Raw genomic sequence first — 15,261 nt, 5'->3', positions numbered from 1 at the left:
CCCTTTCATCCCTGGAGGATTTTATTCTTGTTGGTTTTGACCTGTAGATTGAAAAGTAGTGGCTGCTTCTCTGAGTATTTCTCCAGGACCAGATCACTGCCTTAGGAAACACAACGAGTCAGCAGCCTGGCCCAGATGAAGGGCAGCAGAGCGGTCTGGTGTTCTGAAGCCTGGATGAGATCCTGGCAGTCGAGGGGCAAATTCTATAAATGCTTTTAAAAATCGGAGGCCAGATGTGGTTATCTGACCCTTTTTTATTAAAGGGATAAATAATAAAAGTCCTTTAAAAATCTTGTTTTCTTCCTAAATGGCATTTGGAACAATCCAAGCATTTCAGCACGGCTCTCCAGAGGGCCCCAGTTCAGGGACGCAGGGGAGCTGTGCCCGGCCTGATGCTCGGGGCTCCCCCAGGGGCGGGGCTGGGCCAGGGCACATGGCTGAGGGGGCCTCTGCCTCACCGACAGCGACTCTGCCCTTCTGTTGTTCTCCGCTGCTGGATACTTGTCCTCTTCCCTTCTTTCCCGTCTCTGGTTTCAAAGCTTCCCTTACTTGCTGTCTCATCGGGTTTCCCCCAGACAGACCTAAGAATAATGGAGCCAAGAGACAGGAGTCCCATGCCGTGGAGACTTCTCCTTTTGCAGGTATCCAGGCACCTGAGCTTGACATTTAGTCAGATGAGTGCAGATTCGCTTCAGCTGCTTGCAGGTGACTCGAGGTGCCTGTTGCTCTTCTGTGGAACAGATGGCGCTGTGGCCATAGAACGATTTCTTAACGGGGCGGATAGAGTCGAGTCTCTCTAAGCTCGTGGGGCTGCGGCATGGCTGTGTGTGGTATGTGTACTTTTTATACAGAAACAGATTCGTGCTGCCTCTCAGTGGTGGTGAGACCTTGTATATGCTTGTAGGGACATCCTCCAATGCCAGGATCGAGGTTTCTTGGGCAAGAATCAGGAGAGGAAAGGCCACCGGCCGCTGGGCCCCTGCACCTTGAGTGCCTGTTGGACAGGTCAGCCTGTGGGTGCTCGTGAGCTGGGCCTTCACAGTGGCCCGTCCCGAGGGGATGAGGATTGATGCTGGATTCCACCTGGGACCTCACAGCCTAAACCTGGAAGGAGGAAGATTCTCTTAAGCAAAAAGCAGTGGAAGAAACAGCTGAGGACATAGAGTGGCCTGCATACAGCTCTACGCTTCCATAGCTCGAAGGGAAATACAGAATAAAACCAAACACAGGGGAGCAATTATTGTGATAAGTGGATCAAAGGTCAATAGGCTTCATGTATCAATTTCTTATACAGATTGGTTAAAGTAAAAAATTTTTGAATGAAGATCCTAATAAATGGGGGCGCCTGGGTGGCTCAGTCAGTTAAGCATCTGCCTTTGACTCAGGTCAGGATCTCGGGGTCCTGGGATTGAGCCCCGGATGCGATGCGGCTCCCTGCTCAGCAGGGAGTCTGCTTCTCCCTCCCACCACCCCCTGCCGGCGCATGCTCGCTCTCACTCTCTCTCAAATAAACTCTTTAAAAAGATCCTAATTAATAAAGTGGACCTACAGCATATACACATAATTTGCGAGAGAGGCAGTAGGAATGCAGTGGGGATTTTTGTTTCTTAATTGAAGCCAAAAAGGAGCTACCTTCTTTTACCTTTCAGATCAGTGTGTTTTTGTTCCTTCAAATTATATGGTGTGATGGGCGCTCTTACATGTGGTAGGGAGTGTAAAGTTCATACGACCTTTCAGGGGAACTATTTGGCTTTAAAGTATTACTCCCTTTCATCCTGGTTTGAAGTATTTCTCCGGGCTGTGTTTTCATTCATGCACGCGGCAACTAGTTCCCAGGTGCCCACTGTGTGCAGGGCCCTGGGCTCACCCCTGGGCCACAGCCGAGTCGGATAATGGCCAGTCTGTCCCTCTGGGAGCTTACGGTATGACAGAGGGAAGCACTATTTTAAAAGTCAGTACGCACATACGGGCACACGTTCATTTACTGTGTGCCACAGAGTACTACACAGGAAACAGCCTTCGGTGGCGGAGAAGAAACGAGTCCCACAAGTGGGATTTTGGGGTCTGAGATGCATGCCGGTGTTTGTTGCAAATATTATTTGTAAGAACAGTGATTGAGAAACCACTTTTCCAATTGTTCGTGATCCAGATCTGCAGATAGAGTAGCATATTATCGTAATTCTACCCGTTCCCTTGGCACTTTCCTGCTGGCTTTTTTTTTTCCTAATGCTTTAAAAAAAAAAAAAAGTGAATATCCAGAGATCAAGGATATGTAATTTGTAGTCGTTTTCTTTTAGCTTAATAGACACTTTCTACATTGTCAGAAACTCTGAAATAACTCTCTGCCCTTCCTTTTTAAGAATGTGCTGTGATTGGGGCGCCTGGGTGGCTCAGTCGTTAGGCGTCTGCCTTCAGCTCAGGTCATGATCCCAGGGTCCTGGGATCGAGTCCCACATCGGGCTCCCTGCTCAGCGGGAAGCCTGCTTCTCCCTCTCCCACTCCCCCTGCTTGTGTTCCTGTTCTCGCTGTCTCTCTCTGTCAAATAAATAAAAAAAATTAAAAAAAAAAAAAAAAAAAAATGTGCTGTGATTTATTTTCTCCATTTTGGGGACATCTAAGTTATAAGTGATAAAAGGAGGCTAATTTAAAATAAAGACATGATTTCACCTGTGCAGTAACTGTACACATGGAAAATGTGTTTGCAGGAAAATACGGGTGTTTTTCGCTCATGATATGTGTTACTTTATAAGCAGAGAGGGTCCGGCCCTTTGGGTCAGCTGTGTCTCCGCCGCAGCCCTCCCCTCACTTTCGAAAGTAACCCTCCCTCAACCCTTCAGTATGTAGAGAAGAGCCCCAGCCTGGCCACTGGCACCGTGGATGGAAATCTGCTTCCTGCTCTGGCTTCACATGCTCCCAACGGATGGGTCCCTCAGCCAAGTTCCGGGGGTCAGGCAGCAGCCTGCCGGGGTCAGGCACACACCAGGAGCGTGACAGGGCCTGCCGCCAGTGGGAGAGTCGTGGCCAGGCTCTAGGGGGCAGCCCTTCTCAGGTCCCAGCAATTGAGGCCTTGAGAGTGTGGGTTTAGTATTAATGGATCTTTTGAATTTGGGGGAGAAAGCAAGATATCTCAGTTTTTAGCATGAGAGGTTCCCGACTTTTTATGCTTAGTGGCTAATTCAACTTTAAAAATATAACTCTGGGCACAGCACACCACAGCTGTAGGTAGAATGGGGTCCACAGCCCTATCTAGACAACTAAACAGTCACATGTAGAGGAGAGAGACTGTTGACCGCCAACACTCCAGGAAAGGGGGTGCCAGGGACTGGTGGAAATCAGCCGCAGAGAGCCCGGAGTGGGGAAGGAGGAGGGGGCAGGCTAATGGAACAAACGGAGACTCCTTTCTACCTCTTGGTTGTGTGCTCGGGAGGGTTATTGACGCCATAGCCCCAGCCCCACTGGGCCGTATCTGCCACCTGATTCTGTTCCTGCGGATCCTTTTTCATTCCCTACTCAAGAAGGAGATCCCCCAAGGGAAGATTAGCCAAATCTCCCACAGCATGGGACTTCCCAGGAGGCCTCCTCCTGCAGAGCCTGGAGGCCTCCCTGCAGTGATGGCAAAAAACAAGCTCCTTTTCTTCGAAGGCAGTCCCGGCGAGGTGCCGTAACAGCCCCCCTTCTGTTGTTCATAGGGCTTCTCTGTGGCCCTGATCTCAGGATGTGTGGGCCAAAGGTGGGGGGGGGGGTCTCTTCAGTTGTGACATCTTACCAGATCCCTCCTAGGAAAGGAGGTGCCTTGGGCCTGTGCTGTGGGTTTTGGAGGTGAGAACCACAGTAAATAACCGAGCTAAGGCAGCGCCTGGGGGGTCAGCACATGTCCACTGGCTCTCCTGTGTGTTGGGAGGTGCTGGGAAAAGCTCGGCAGCTTTTTAAGAAGAGCACTTCAATGTCTTGTGCTGAGAATGTGTTGTAGAAAAGAGATTCTGGGTACATTGGGTCTGTGGCTGTTCCTGTTCCGGGCATGGTAGGCTCTCGAGGCCTCACTGGGGTCAGCACGTGATTGTGCTCACGGCTCATGTTTATCCCAGCAGGCTGGTAAGGCTGTGTGGCTGAGGGTCAGGGACAGAGACCCAGGCGGTGTCAGCAGGAATCCGTGCACTCTCCCTCCATGAAGGGGCACAGAGGCCACTTTCCCCAGCAAGACACATACAGCCATGTGCGTGTGAGGTTTCTCCCAGGGAAGCTAGTCAGAAACACAGAGATGTGTCCTGGAAATGGTCTGTGTCGGGACAGGTCGCCGTCTTCCAGGAAAGCGCAGACCCGCAGCTGTAGCCCACAGTGGTTGACCATTGGCTGCCCAGCCCTGTGCTGCACTCCCGACGCCGGCGCCCTGAATTCTGGCCTCATCCTGGACCGCGCTGGGAGTTCGGTTTACTTCCCATTTAACAGATGCGGTCACTGAGGCCGAGAGTGACCAGCAGGGTGGGCCCCTCAGGCAGGCCTTTGAAAATGCAGGACCCCCCCCCCCGTGGGAACGACAGTGGGCAGCGGCCTAGGAGAGAGCTGAAGTGCAGCCCCTGCCTCCAGACAGGTCCTTCTGCTCTCCTGCTGGGATGGAGCCCCGTTCCCCCAGTTGGCCATCTTCCCGGACACTAGAGCAGGGGTTCTCAAAGCAGGGTTCCCCCCAGGCAGCATCTGCAACACCTGAGAACACGGGAGAAATGCAGGTGACAGGGCCCCGGTTCTCGTGAAGTGAGTCCTGAGATGAGCCAGCAGCGAGTGCTGAATAGATACTGCTGGTCCCCGCCGCAGACTTCTCCCGAATGCCCACCAGCGGCCAGCAGCTGTGCACCGCCCTTCCCGCGCACACCTGGATGGAAAGAAGCCCGACGCGGTTAGGAAATGGTGGGCGCCCTCCAGGTTCGCAGACACCAGTGTGGGGCTGGTCTTGCAGAGCCAGGCCCTTTCAGAGCCCTCCTGGGCCTGCCACGCTGACTCCGTACACAGAACTTGCCAAAGCAGGGCTCACACTCAGAAGCTGGCTAAGCCGAGGTACAGGCAGGAAGTTCCCGAGGGTTCGCAGAGCAGTGGTTGGGCTCAGGGAGCGTCGGGGGGTAGCTGAGCTGCCCACCGTGTGGTGATGGAGTCTCTTCTGTGTTCTGCCCTCTCCAGTGTGGGGCTGCTTTCCAGGAGGACGACGTCATCGTGCTCAATGGCACCAAGGAGGACGTGGAAACACTGAAGAGGAGGATGGAGGAGAGGAGGCTGAGGGCGAAGCTGGGGAAGGTAACAGAGCCCTGGGGTCCACCCCCCCCCCAGAGTCTTCAGGTGCTGCCAGCTGCCTCTGCCGTGGGGCCAGTGGCAAACCCCCGAACTGCCCTGCTTTTGGGCGTGCAGTGATTGAGGCGCTTTTACAACCTCGAAGGGCCTGGGCTCACTGTGTGGGGCACAGCGGTTCTGCCCTCCTTCACTCAGCTGCTTCATCCGTGACGTGGGGCTGGTGACAGCACCTGCATGGGGCGGGCATGCTCAGGAGGGTCACCACGCTCGTGCCCGCTTGCAGCCCAGGGGAGGGGGGGCAGCCACCACCTCTGTGCTGTGCTGACTTTACGTCCCGGGTGTATAAAACTTGTACAGTAGAAGTGAGCAGCACATTGGAGAGCCTGTGCCGCCCAGGTCTGAATGTCCTGGGGAGTCCCCTGGAGATCTGCGGGGGCCTGGGAGCCTGCGATCCCCACCCACCGCTGAGGCACCTCAGGTAGTGAGGGGCTAAGCAGCCTCCCCATGACTGGGAGCCGCCCCCAGCCTTCCTGAGCCCTGGCCGGGGCCTCTAGGTGTGAGGGCTGCCTCGGCTCTCGGGAAGGGAGGCCGGTGCCACAGACCCCCAGCTGCGACCAAAGCTCTGCGTGGACGCCGGACGGGAAGGCTTTGTTTTGTGGCCCTGGGTCTAGATCCCACTCCATAAGCAGTGGATTCATTGCCTCCTGATTTGGCATAATGACCAGGCTCAAAACAGTTTTATCAGCTAAGTCGTTCTATGTGCCATACATTCTGGATCCAGCAGCAAATTTCATTATTTCTTAAGTATTTACAGATGATCCCTATGATCTTTTGTGACAGCAAGTTTTTCATTCTTTAAAAAAAAATAAGTTATAGGGCGCCTGGGTGGCTCAGTCATTAAGCGTCTGCCTTCGGCTCAGGTCATGGTCCCAGGGTCCTGGGATCGAGCCCCGCATCGGGCTCCATGCTCGGCGGGAAGCTCCGTGCTCGGCGGGAAGCCTGCTTCTCCCTCTCCCACTCCCCCTGCTTGTGTTCCCTTTCTCTCTGTGTATCTCTCTGTCAAATAAATAAAATATTTAAAAAAAAAAAGTTAGGGGCACCTGGCTGGCTCAGTCCGTAGAGCACGTGACTCTAGATCTCAGGGTTGTGAGCTCCAGCCCCATGTTGGGTGTAGAGATTGTTAAAAATAATAAATTTTAAAAATTCAGGGCGCCTGGGTGGCTCAGTTGGTTAAGCGACTGCCTTCGGCTCAGGTCATGATCCTGGAGTCCCTGGATCGAGTCCCGCATCAAGTCTTTATAGTCAGTAAACTAACATCAGAGCAGTTTGACAGCTCTGAACGAGAGTGACTGGACTGGGTTAGGTTCAGTACATTTTTTGCTGGCTGGACTTCAGGTGCCCAGCTATACTTCGTTACTTGTTTAACAGCTCTTTTGTGTACAGAAGTCACTGGTAACATGGTTATCACTGAAATCTGGGGTCTTCATTTAAGAGTTTTGAGAATGTGGTTTTTGGAATATAAATAGAGAACCAGGCAGATCTCTCCAGGTATATTTCTGACTGAGGCACAAGTGTGTTAACTGGAGACACACACCAAGGGTCAGGGTTTAGGACTCCTGCGGTCTCGGAGTCTGCTCCGGAACGAGCACCTACCTGGTATGAACTGCATCGGCCTGTCGGCAGGGCTCCCGGGACAGCGGCAGCCACGCTTAGACTGAAACAGAGTTCAAGCACGTCTCCAGTTTGCTCTTTCTTTTTACAGAAAGCAAAGAAGCCCAAGGCGGCGGAGTCTGTCTCAAAGCCAGGTGTCAGTGAAGGTAAGGCACTAAGAGAGGACCTTATTTTAGCAAAAATAAGGCTGTGGAGCTGTTTCTTTCAAAAGTTCATGCTTTTGCTTTGTTTTTTGTTTGGCTTACCTTTTTTTTTTTTTTTTTAACAGAATCTCCAGGGCCATCAAAAATTAAGACTGGGAAGCCTGAAGAAACCAGCCTTGATTCTAGAGAGAAGAAAGCCAGCTCAGCTCCCAAAAGTGCAGGTGGGTCCTGCTGAGGCAACGGGGAGCTCTTTAGATGGCTGGTAAACCAGGTGGTGATATCACGGTTTTATTAGAGTGAATTCGAAAGCTCAGGCTCATCCTAAGTCATGTTTCTAAGTAGTTCATTGAGCTCTCTTGGAGGCTAAGAAACAGTCGCTCTACCCCAAAGCCTGGTGGAAGGAGTCTGGGCCTAGATGCTCATTGTTGTTTTACTGAGAGCACATTTGGTGCCAGGAGACCCAGGCTGTGCAGGGAGCTGGACCCAGATTTACTGCAGAGACTGGTTAGTGTGGGCTTGGGGCACTGGGCAGGAACGTCCCAGAGGGCTGTTTGCACATAGCCCAGAATTCACTGCATTTCTCCTCACTACCCTTAACTCAGAGGAAAGATTGATTTCACAAAAAGGAAACACAGATTTATTAGGTAAAAGAAGGTGTAACCTCGTGTTGTGAGTGGCACCCACAGTGGTTAATGGATTCCAGTCCCCACCCTACACGGAGTGGCCACCTGGCCTGGGGTAGGGGACCCGGCCTCCTGGTACTTCTGTTCCTGCCCCTGTGAGACAGGCTGATAGCACCCCTCATGAGGATGATCTGATCTCCAGCATTCACGGGGCTCGGACCAGAGTGGAGAATATAGCAAACAGTTACTGGTGTGGTTTTCAATGATAGACTTAAATGTAGTAGCCTCATCTGTTTTTAGGAGTTGGCAGTTGAGAGGATGTACTTTGACATTTATCCCAAGAAAGGAAGAGGAAAATTCCTGCTGTTAACAGACTTTTTTTCCTTTTTAAGAATGTGAAATTTGGAGTAATCTGTAGGCCCAACCTTAAAGTATTTGGCTTCTCATTCTTCCAGCAGCAAATGGGAGCTCTTCTGGAAAAGTCGGGAAGCCTCTGTGTGGAACCACGAAGAGGTCCATTGCCGACAGCGAAGAATCGGAAGCTTACAAGTCCCTCTTCACGACTCACAGCTCCGCCAAGCGCTCCAAGGAGGAGTCCGCCCACTGGGTCACCCACACGTCCTACTGTTTCTGAAGCCGCGCAGGCGCCGTCCGGTTTCCATGGGGTGGGTGGCGTGGGCGTTACTGTGCCCCGTTCTCTGCTAACTCCCCCTTTGCGCCGAGCTATAAAGTCCCCCCAAACCTCGGAGCTGGTGTGGTCGCTCGTGCTTGTGAGGCGCCTGGGTTCCCGCGGTGACGTGCTGGCCCTGCCCGCCCCCTCCCACAGGCTCGTGCCCTCCCCACGGCCCCGGGATATGCGTTGGCTGCACTTTTTATGCTTGAGATAAAGACTCCAGATTCCTTGGGGTGTGTGGTTGGCCCATTTTGCCTAAAATTCTAATGATTTTGCTGCCAACAGTGGAACAGGCCAAGCGAAATGGTACTTTAGAAAGTGAGCTTTGCATGCACTCGGCCTGCACGTCTCTGTGCCGGCAGCCTCCGTGCCCCCCGAGCAGAGCTGGCTGGTCGAGTGTTTAGGGACGGTCTTTCTTTTATCACTTTCAAGACGAGAGCCTTTTAGTTGGGCACCTGAGGGTTTGGTATAAAAATAAAGCAAGTCCGCCTTTTCTCTCATCTGTCTGTATTTTTCTCTCTTCCATAATGTTTTAGTAAGAAAACTACGGCCTCTCCATGGGTGGTGACCAGAGTGTTTCCACGACGTGAGTTCCCTTCTCTCTCAGATGATGAAGGGAATTCTGTGTACAATCAGTCTCTCTTACCTGTGCTGACGTCAGGCATTGAAACGTCCCATGGGACAGCTGATTCAGAGCTGAGAATACCCCATGTCAGCACGGCTTTCTGGAGACAGTTGTACTCCGGGCGGGACTGGCTGGTTTCCATCAGCGCGCAGGAGACGGAGCCGGGGAGGGAGGCCGGAGGCCTGGGCGGGAGCACCGGGTCCCCATGTCCTGTCTCCGAGGGCTGGGAAGCTCGGCCCCTGGGCGTCTCTGTTTTGGAAAGAGAAGCATTTTAATCAGAATTCTATCCACCTCAGTGAATTTTTGTTGTGGACTTTTCCAGAACAAAGCTGAATTGCCCATTTTCTTTTCCTTACGCATTTTTTTTTAATTTTAATTTTTTTTAAGATTTTATTTTTTTGAGAGAGTGAGAGCATGAGCAGGTGGAGAGGCAGATGGAGAGGGAGAAGCAGACTCCCTGCTGAGCAGGGAGCCCGATGTGGGGCTTGATCTCAGGACCCCGGGATCATGACCTGAGCTGAAGGCAGATGCTTAACTGACTGAGCCACCCAGGCGTCCCTCCTTACCCATTTCCTATATAGCCCGGTTAAACCATTTCCTAGTTGTTGCATCTTTTATATCAACAGCCATTATTTCTGCCAACTTCGATTTTCCTAATTTTAGCCTTAATTTTATTCTGCAGTGATTATTTTGACTGTCTCCAGTTTTTCCCCATGACCCGTCACAGGGTCCCCAGCCTTAAAACTTGAGCAGCTCAGCCCGCCCGCTTCCCCTTAAGGTCACCTCCAACTCTGCCTGTCACCCCCTCCCCGCCCGCCCCCTTCCAGCAGCCAGGCCAGAGCCTCAGCCCCTCAGCCCCGGCCTCTGGCCTCTGCCTGCGCCTTCCCCGCCCAGAGCCCCGCTGCCCCCGGAGGAGAGCGTGCTGTGGAGACTCCTTCCAGCCTTTCGTGTCCAGCAAGGCATCGAGTCCTCAGAGGCCCGAGGAGCGGCACTTGTCCTCGAGGTGGGGAACAGTCTGCCCGTGTCGCCCTGGGCCTGGCAGGGTGCCTGGGACACAGGAGAAGGAGAGCAAGGCAGTGACGGCTCGGAGCTGCCGCCGTGTTGAGGGCTCACCCGAAGAGCAGAGCCCTTGGTGGGCTTCGTCTCCTGGGACTCACCGACCCACAGAGGGGGGCCGTGACCACCTCCCTTCCCGCAGCACTGCACACGCGCTCCCAGCTCGGGTCAGGTCAGGGCGCCGCGCCGTCTCTCCCGCCAATACTGGCCCGGTGGGGGAGTCCGTGGAAGCTGTGCAAGGCTTCCACGCGGGATGCAAGGAGCGCCCACGAGCTCCCTGCCTCCTGTGCCCTCCCCACAGGGCCCGAGCCGCCCTGCTAGACGGCCGGGACCCGGGCAGGACCCGGGCGGGCAGGGGCTCCCAGGCGCAGGCTGTTTCACGGTCTTGTATTTCCGAGAAATAGAATTAAAGCCTCCGCACGATGAACTGAGATCGCCACGCCACACCGGGAACCTCTTCTTGCCTTTTGACCCAGAGAGCATTCTGGTTCAAAGATCTTCCCGCTTCTTACCTGCTTTTCCACTCATCCTCCTGTTGAAAAGTGCTTCCAGACTTTTGAACACAATATAAACCAAAACAGTGTGATTCCTATCGTGGAATCTATGTCAACATCTTCAAATAACAAAAATCAGGTGGGACGAAATTTCCTGAGCATTCCCGTTGTGTGGGGTCATCACGTACGGGAAGTCTGCGCGCCCCTCGCTGCATCACGCCCTAACCGCCACATTTAGAGCACTGTTTGGGGGGGTGACTTCACATACGGGGTACACGTAGACGCGGGACCACCCCAAAATACTCTGCAGCCGTAGCTGGGCAACAGGGGCGACTGTCCCACAAGAGCCACGTGAGGCTGCTCAGGAGAGCCAAGACCGAGTCTCGGTTCCAAGGATGAGCCCCCGAGGGTCACCGGGCACCCCCTCCAGACACCGGCCAGCTGCGTCCTGAAGGAGCAGCTACAAAGGAGCCCCTCTCGAGGAATGGATTTACTTAACTGCCTACTTTCTAATCAGCCCTTTGGATTTGCATCCCTGCAAGGCCCGCGCAGACCGCCTCCTGCAGGAAGGCCCCCGCCTCCTCAGGAGCTGCACACATGTAGGAGCTGTCTTTCCCGGGGTTCCAAGTAGTCCTACAGAACTTCCTGCTCAATGCCCAGAGCTCAGCACGGTTCAAGGCCCAGGGAGGGTTCCCAGCGGATCCTTGATGATAGCAGAATGTTTCATTCCTAGGGACTAAGTCTGTCAATCATGACATGGGGGAACAGGTGCAAGCCGCCTTGTGTTCCCGGATTCTTCGGTTTCGTGTCATTTTAAAAACTGATGGTTTCGGGGGTGCCTGGGTGGCTCGGTCGTTAAGCGTCTGCCTTCGGCTCAGGTCGTAATCCCAGGGTCCTGGGATCGAGCCCCGCATCGGGCTCCCTGCTCGGCGGGAACCCTGCTTCTCCCTCTCCCACTCCCCCTGCTTGTGTTCCCTCTCTCGCTGTCTCTCTCTCTCTGTCAAATAAATAAATAAAATCTTTTAAAAAAATAAAAACTGATGGTTTCAAACACACTGGGCAGTGAGCCCTGGCTTTACTCCCGAGATTGGCTTCGGTTGTCCTATAGGCTGGGCCCTTCTCCCTCGGGTCTTCACACCCATGCAGATATCAGCACCCGCCGTTGACCCAACCACCTCCTCCTCACCCCTCAAACGACCCGAATGTCTTTTGGGAAAACCTCCCCGAATAACCTAACCTAGAGTCGTCCCCTCGTTCTATTCCCTTAAAGTACTCTGTTCTTACCACAATTTTTTTTTTTTTTTTTTAAGATTTTATTTATTTATTTGACAGAGAGAGAGAGAGATAGCAAGAGCAGGAACACAAGCAGGGGGAGCAGGAGAGGGAGAAGCAGGCTTCCCGCCGAGCAGGGAGCCCGATGTGGGACTCGATCCCAGGACCCTGGGATCATGACCCGAGCCGAAGGCAGACGCTTAACGACTGAGCCACTCAGGCACCCCTCTTACCACAATTTTAATGAAGTAATTTATTCCCTTACTTAGCACAGGCGCTGCACACTCAGGGACGATCAGCGAGGAGGTGGGAGGCGAGAGGGAGTGGGGGCCTGAGGAGAACACGGCCACCTAGAGGGCCTATTTGGCTCCAGCAGAGAACATCCCAGTGTGATCAGATCATCCCTATTTTCAAAGGAAGCCAAAAATCTTGGTTTTAAAAGTCAAGTCCCTCCAACATCTAAATATTGGCAAATAATCATGTTCAGGAACAAGGCAGGCCAAACCAAACAAGTGGCTCCTAGTCCGTGGCCTCTGGTTTCACCTCCCTCCCACCCGGCTCTCGGTCCTGCAGGGACGTGTGCCCGGTCCACCCTGCTCACCATCATGTCTGGATTCAACAGGCGAGAAACAGAAATAGGTGATGGCTTCTCCCGGTAGAGCCCGGGGGTCAGAGAGAACGTTCTGGCAGGGAGCTGGCGTCCCACGGTGCCCGTCCTCCCGCTCTCACGCCCGCTGGACATTTCTCCACCTCCCTTTGAGCCTTGCTCCCCGGCGACCACCTGGGCCTCCTTATCCTCTGGCTGGAAGTCATCACAATGGGCTCTGTGACGTCACCAACGGCCCGGCCCCAGCCCCCAGTGTCCAGGTGCGCAGGCAAACAGACCCACCATGAGCCACTTGGTCCCCCATCTCTGCTCACCATGCGGACGCTAACATGGTTCTTGTTCTTGCCGCTGTGCCTCTCCTGCGGCTATGCCTTTATGTTTCCTCCTCTGAGAGAGAAAGTCAAAGAACCCCTGGGGAAGGTGCCTTGCGGAGGGCACTTTCGGATCAGGCAGAATCTCCCAGAGCACGCCCAAGGCTGGCTTGGGAGCAAATGGCTCTGGCTTTTTTTTGTTGTTGTACTGTATGTGATACTGAAGTTTCGAGGAGAAAGTGAGAAGAGTAAGGTAAGGATGGCTCCGTTTCTTACCCCGCACTGGTTCGTTCCGTCTCAGACGTGTCAGGCCCGGAGAGACGATGTTCTCATCCTTATAGGCGGGGCCGTTCGGTAGAACGAAGTAGGATGCGAAGCACCTACCCCGTGGTCCTGCGACACGCGGGCACATTCATTTCCTGACGTGTCCTTGGGGCAGACAACGGCCCCCAGACCCTCAGGGGTCAGGGCTAACGGTTGAAGATGACCTTCTGTTGATCAGCTAAAGAAAAGCTTGGTTTGATATTTACCCTATTAAATTAGTTTTTTCCTAATGAAGGAGAGATTCGAGAACTTGGTGTGTCTCAGGTCAAAATTACTCACAGACACAGATTCACTGCTCCTGATTCTTAATTTCCCTAGAAGAAATTCTTTATTTCTTCTTATTGTTGTTGTTTTAAAATTCTTTATTTCTTACAAGTTGCCGAACCGAATGGAAATGGTATCATTATCCCAGGTAAAGGAAAAGACCTGTTGTGAAGGGATAAATGTATAAAGAAGTAGCACCTCCTCCCTGAAGTGGCTGAACAAGCGACAGACGGGGAAAGGGAGAGAAATACAGCATGTTCTCTGCTAGACGGCCCCAACACTTCATGACGCTGTGTCCAAACTGATAGAGCAGGGGTTGGCAAACCTTTTCTGGAAAGGAGCAGATAGTAGCTACTTTCAGCTTTGCAACACATACAGTCTCTGTTGCAACGACTCGACTCTGCTGTTTTAGCATGAAAGCAGCCTTATGTAATGCACAAATAAATGAGCAAGGTTGTGTTCCAATAAAACTTTATTTATAAAAACAACTGGTGGGCCAGACTGGGCCATAGTTTGCCAATCCCTGGACTACAGTGCAGTGCTAGAACCATCTTTTCTTAGGGGAGCCCGACTCTCTTGGAACTGTGTCAAAACCAGCAAAGGCAACGATATTATTCACCCTGAATATCTTTCTTGACAGGAGCAGAATCCTGCCCATCGAGGCTGTTCATTTCGCTCTCCACCAAAGAAAAATCAAAATGCTTCCCCCAACAAAGACTATGCGTTCAATACCTTAACCCAACTGGAGAGGGACCTTGTGAAATTCGTGTCCAAGGTGCGGAATCTGAAAATCGCCATGGCAACTGGCAGTAAGCTTCAGAACATGGAGGGACCTGCAGGCCCACACAATATTACCATCTATGAAATATGGGGCGAAGAAGACTCTGAATGAATGGATTTGTGTGTCAGAGTAGGAGAGACAAAGTTGAGTGTTGACAAACCATATGCAAACCAATAAAACTATTCTGAAGAAAAAGAATTCTCGAAGTTGACACCTTTTCTTTTTCTTTTCTTTTTTTTTCTCTTTTTTTGAACTGGAAGAAAAAATAAATGTGAGGCCAGTAACCACAGCAGTTAGTCTTTTGTTTTTGCCTTCCTCACCTCCCCAGACCAGTGAGTGTTGAGAAGAGCACAGACTGGAGGCAACCTTCTCGGCTATGGCGCCCGGGGCCTCTGGAGGACAATTAGGCTTAGGAAATTTGGGATAAGATGTGGATACCATTTTCATTGTAGTTATTTTTGTAGTAACTATTTGTGCAAAAGGTGGAACCAATTTTTATGTTTATAATTTATTACAAAGGCCAACTTTAATTACAGGTTTAAAAGAAAATGATTGAATTAAGAGTGTGTGTGTGTGTGTGTGTGTGCATGCATGCGTATGTCAGGGAGTGGTGGATTCTAGAAACATTTGATTTTCTTCCCACCAGGAAAGTCTTTTTATTCGTTCCGTCTCATGGATGACATGTATTGACTTTTTCTTCTACCAAATACCTAGTTGGAGTAAGATATAGAGAATTGATCTGTATTTTCAATGGAATTTGGTTACAGATGAGCTAGCCAGGGCTTCCCAAAGTAGTCGATATGAATGTTTATAATACGTATTAAAAATAGGGAGATTTTGGCATGTTAGTGTGGCTGATGGGAACTACACTCACCAGAGGCTGTTAAATTAGCTTATTGACCCTCGATCTAGGTCAGCGGGCAGCTCTACAGACACTCAGGTGCAGGCCTGGGGAGAGAAGCCAGTGGGGAAGACCATGGAAGGTTCCCTACTTCTCAGTCCAAAGGCAGAGGAGTCCTGAATCTCCATCCTTGAATCCCCACGGTTTGGGCAAATTCTTCAGGCTGTGTCTGTGTGTGTGGGTCTGTGTGTGTGTGTGTGTGTGTGTGTGTGTGTGTGTGTGTGTGTCTCAGACCCCAG

General features: G+C 52.1%; 2 protein-coding genes across 3 annotated transcripts in view; both read left to right on the top strand.

Annotated features, from left to right (window-relative positions):
* The window catches only part of RTF2 (replication termination factor 2), a 37,813-nt gene extending 29,301 nt beyond the window's left edge, over positions 1 to 8,512 (top strand). Inside the window, exons 6-9 of one of the 2 annotated variants that reach the window (XM_032387641.1) lie at positions 5,170 to 5,283; positions 7,040 to 7,094; positions 7,217 to 7,312; positions 8,170 to 8,512. In XM_032387641.1, coding sequence (XP_032243532.1) covers positions 5,170 to 5,283; positions 7,040 to 7,094; positions 7,217 to 7,312; positions 8,170 to 8,348 — 444 coding nt within the window. In that variant the 3' untranslated portion in view covers positions 8,349 to 8,512. The remainder of the gene's footprint in view (positions 1 to 5,169; positions 5,284 to 7,039; positions 7,095 to 7,216; positions 7,313 to 8,169) is intronic. The other variant, XM_032387642.1, reaches the window with a different exon arrangement.
* A 4,244-nt stretch (positions 8,513 to 12,756) lies between these two features.
* FAM209B (family with sequence similarity 209 member B) lies at positions 12,757 to 14,276 on the top strand. Its single transcript, XM_032387504.1, has 2 exons — positions 12,757 to 13,005; positions 13,981 to 14,276. Exons 1-2 carry the CDS (start codon positions 12,757 to 12,759, stop codon positions 14,230 to 14,232), a joined length of 501 nt encoding a protein of 166 aa, XP_032243395.1. The 3' UTR covers positions 14,233 to 14,276.
* The last annotated feature ends 985 nt before the right edge of the window (positions 14,277 to 15,261 follow it).

Source organism: Phoca vitulina, unplaced genomic scaffold, assembly GCF_004348235.1.
Source record: "Phoca vitulina isolate PV1807 unplaced genomic scaffold, GSC_HSeal_1.0 scaffold50, whole genome shotgun sequence".
Taxonomy (NCBI): domain Eukaryota; kingdom Metazoa; phylum Chordata; class Mammalia; order Carnivora; family Phocidae; genus Phoca; species Phoca vitulina.
Note: the sequence above shows the minus strand (reverse complement) of the source record. Positions and strands in the feature narration are given on the sequence as shown.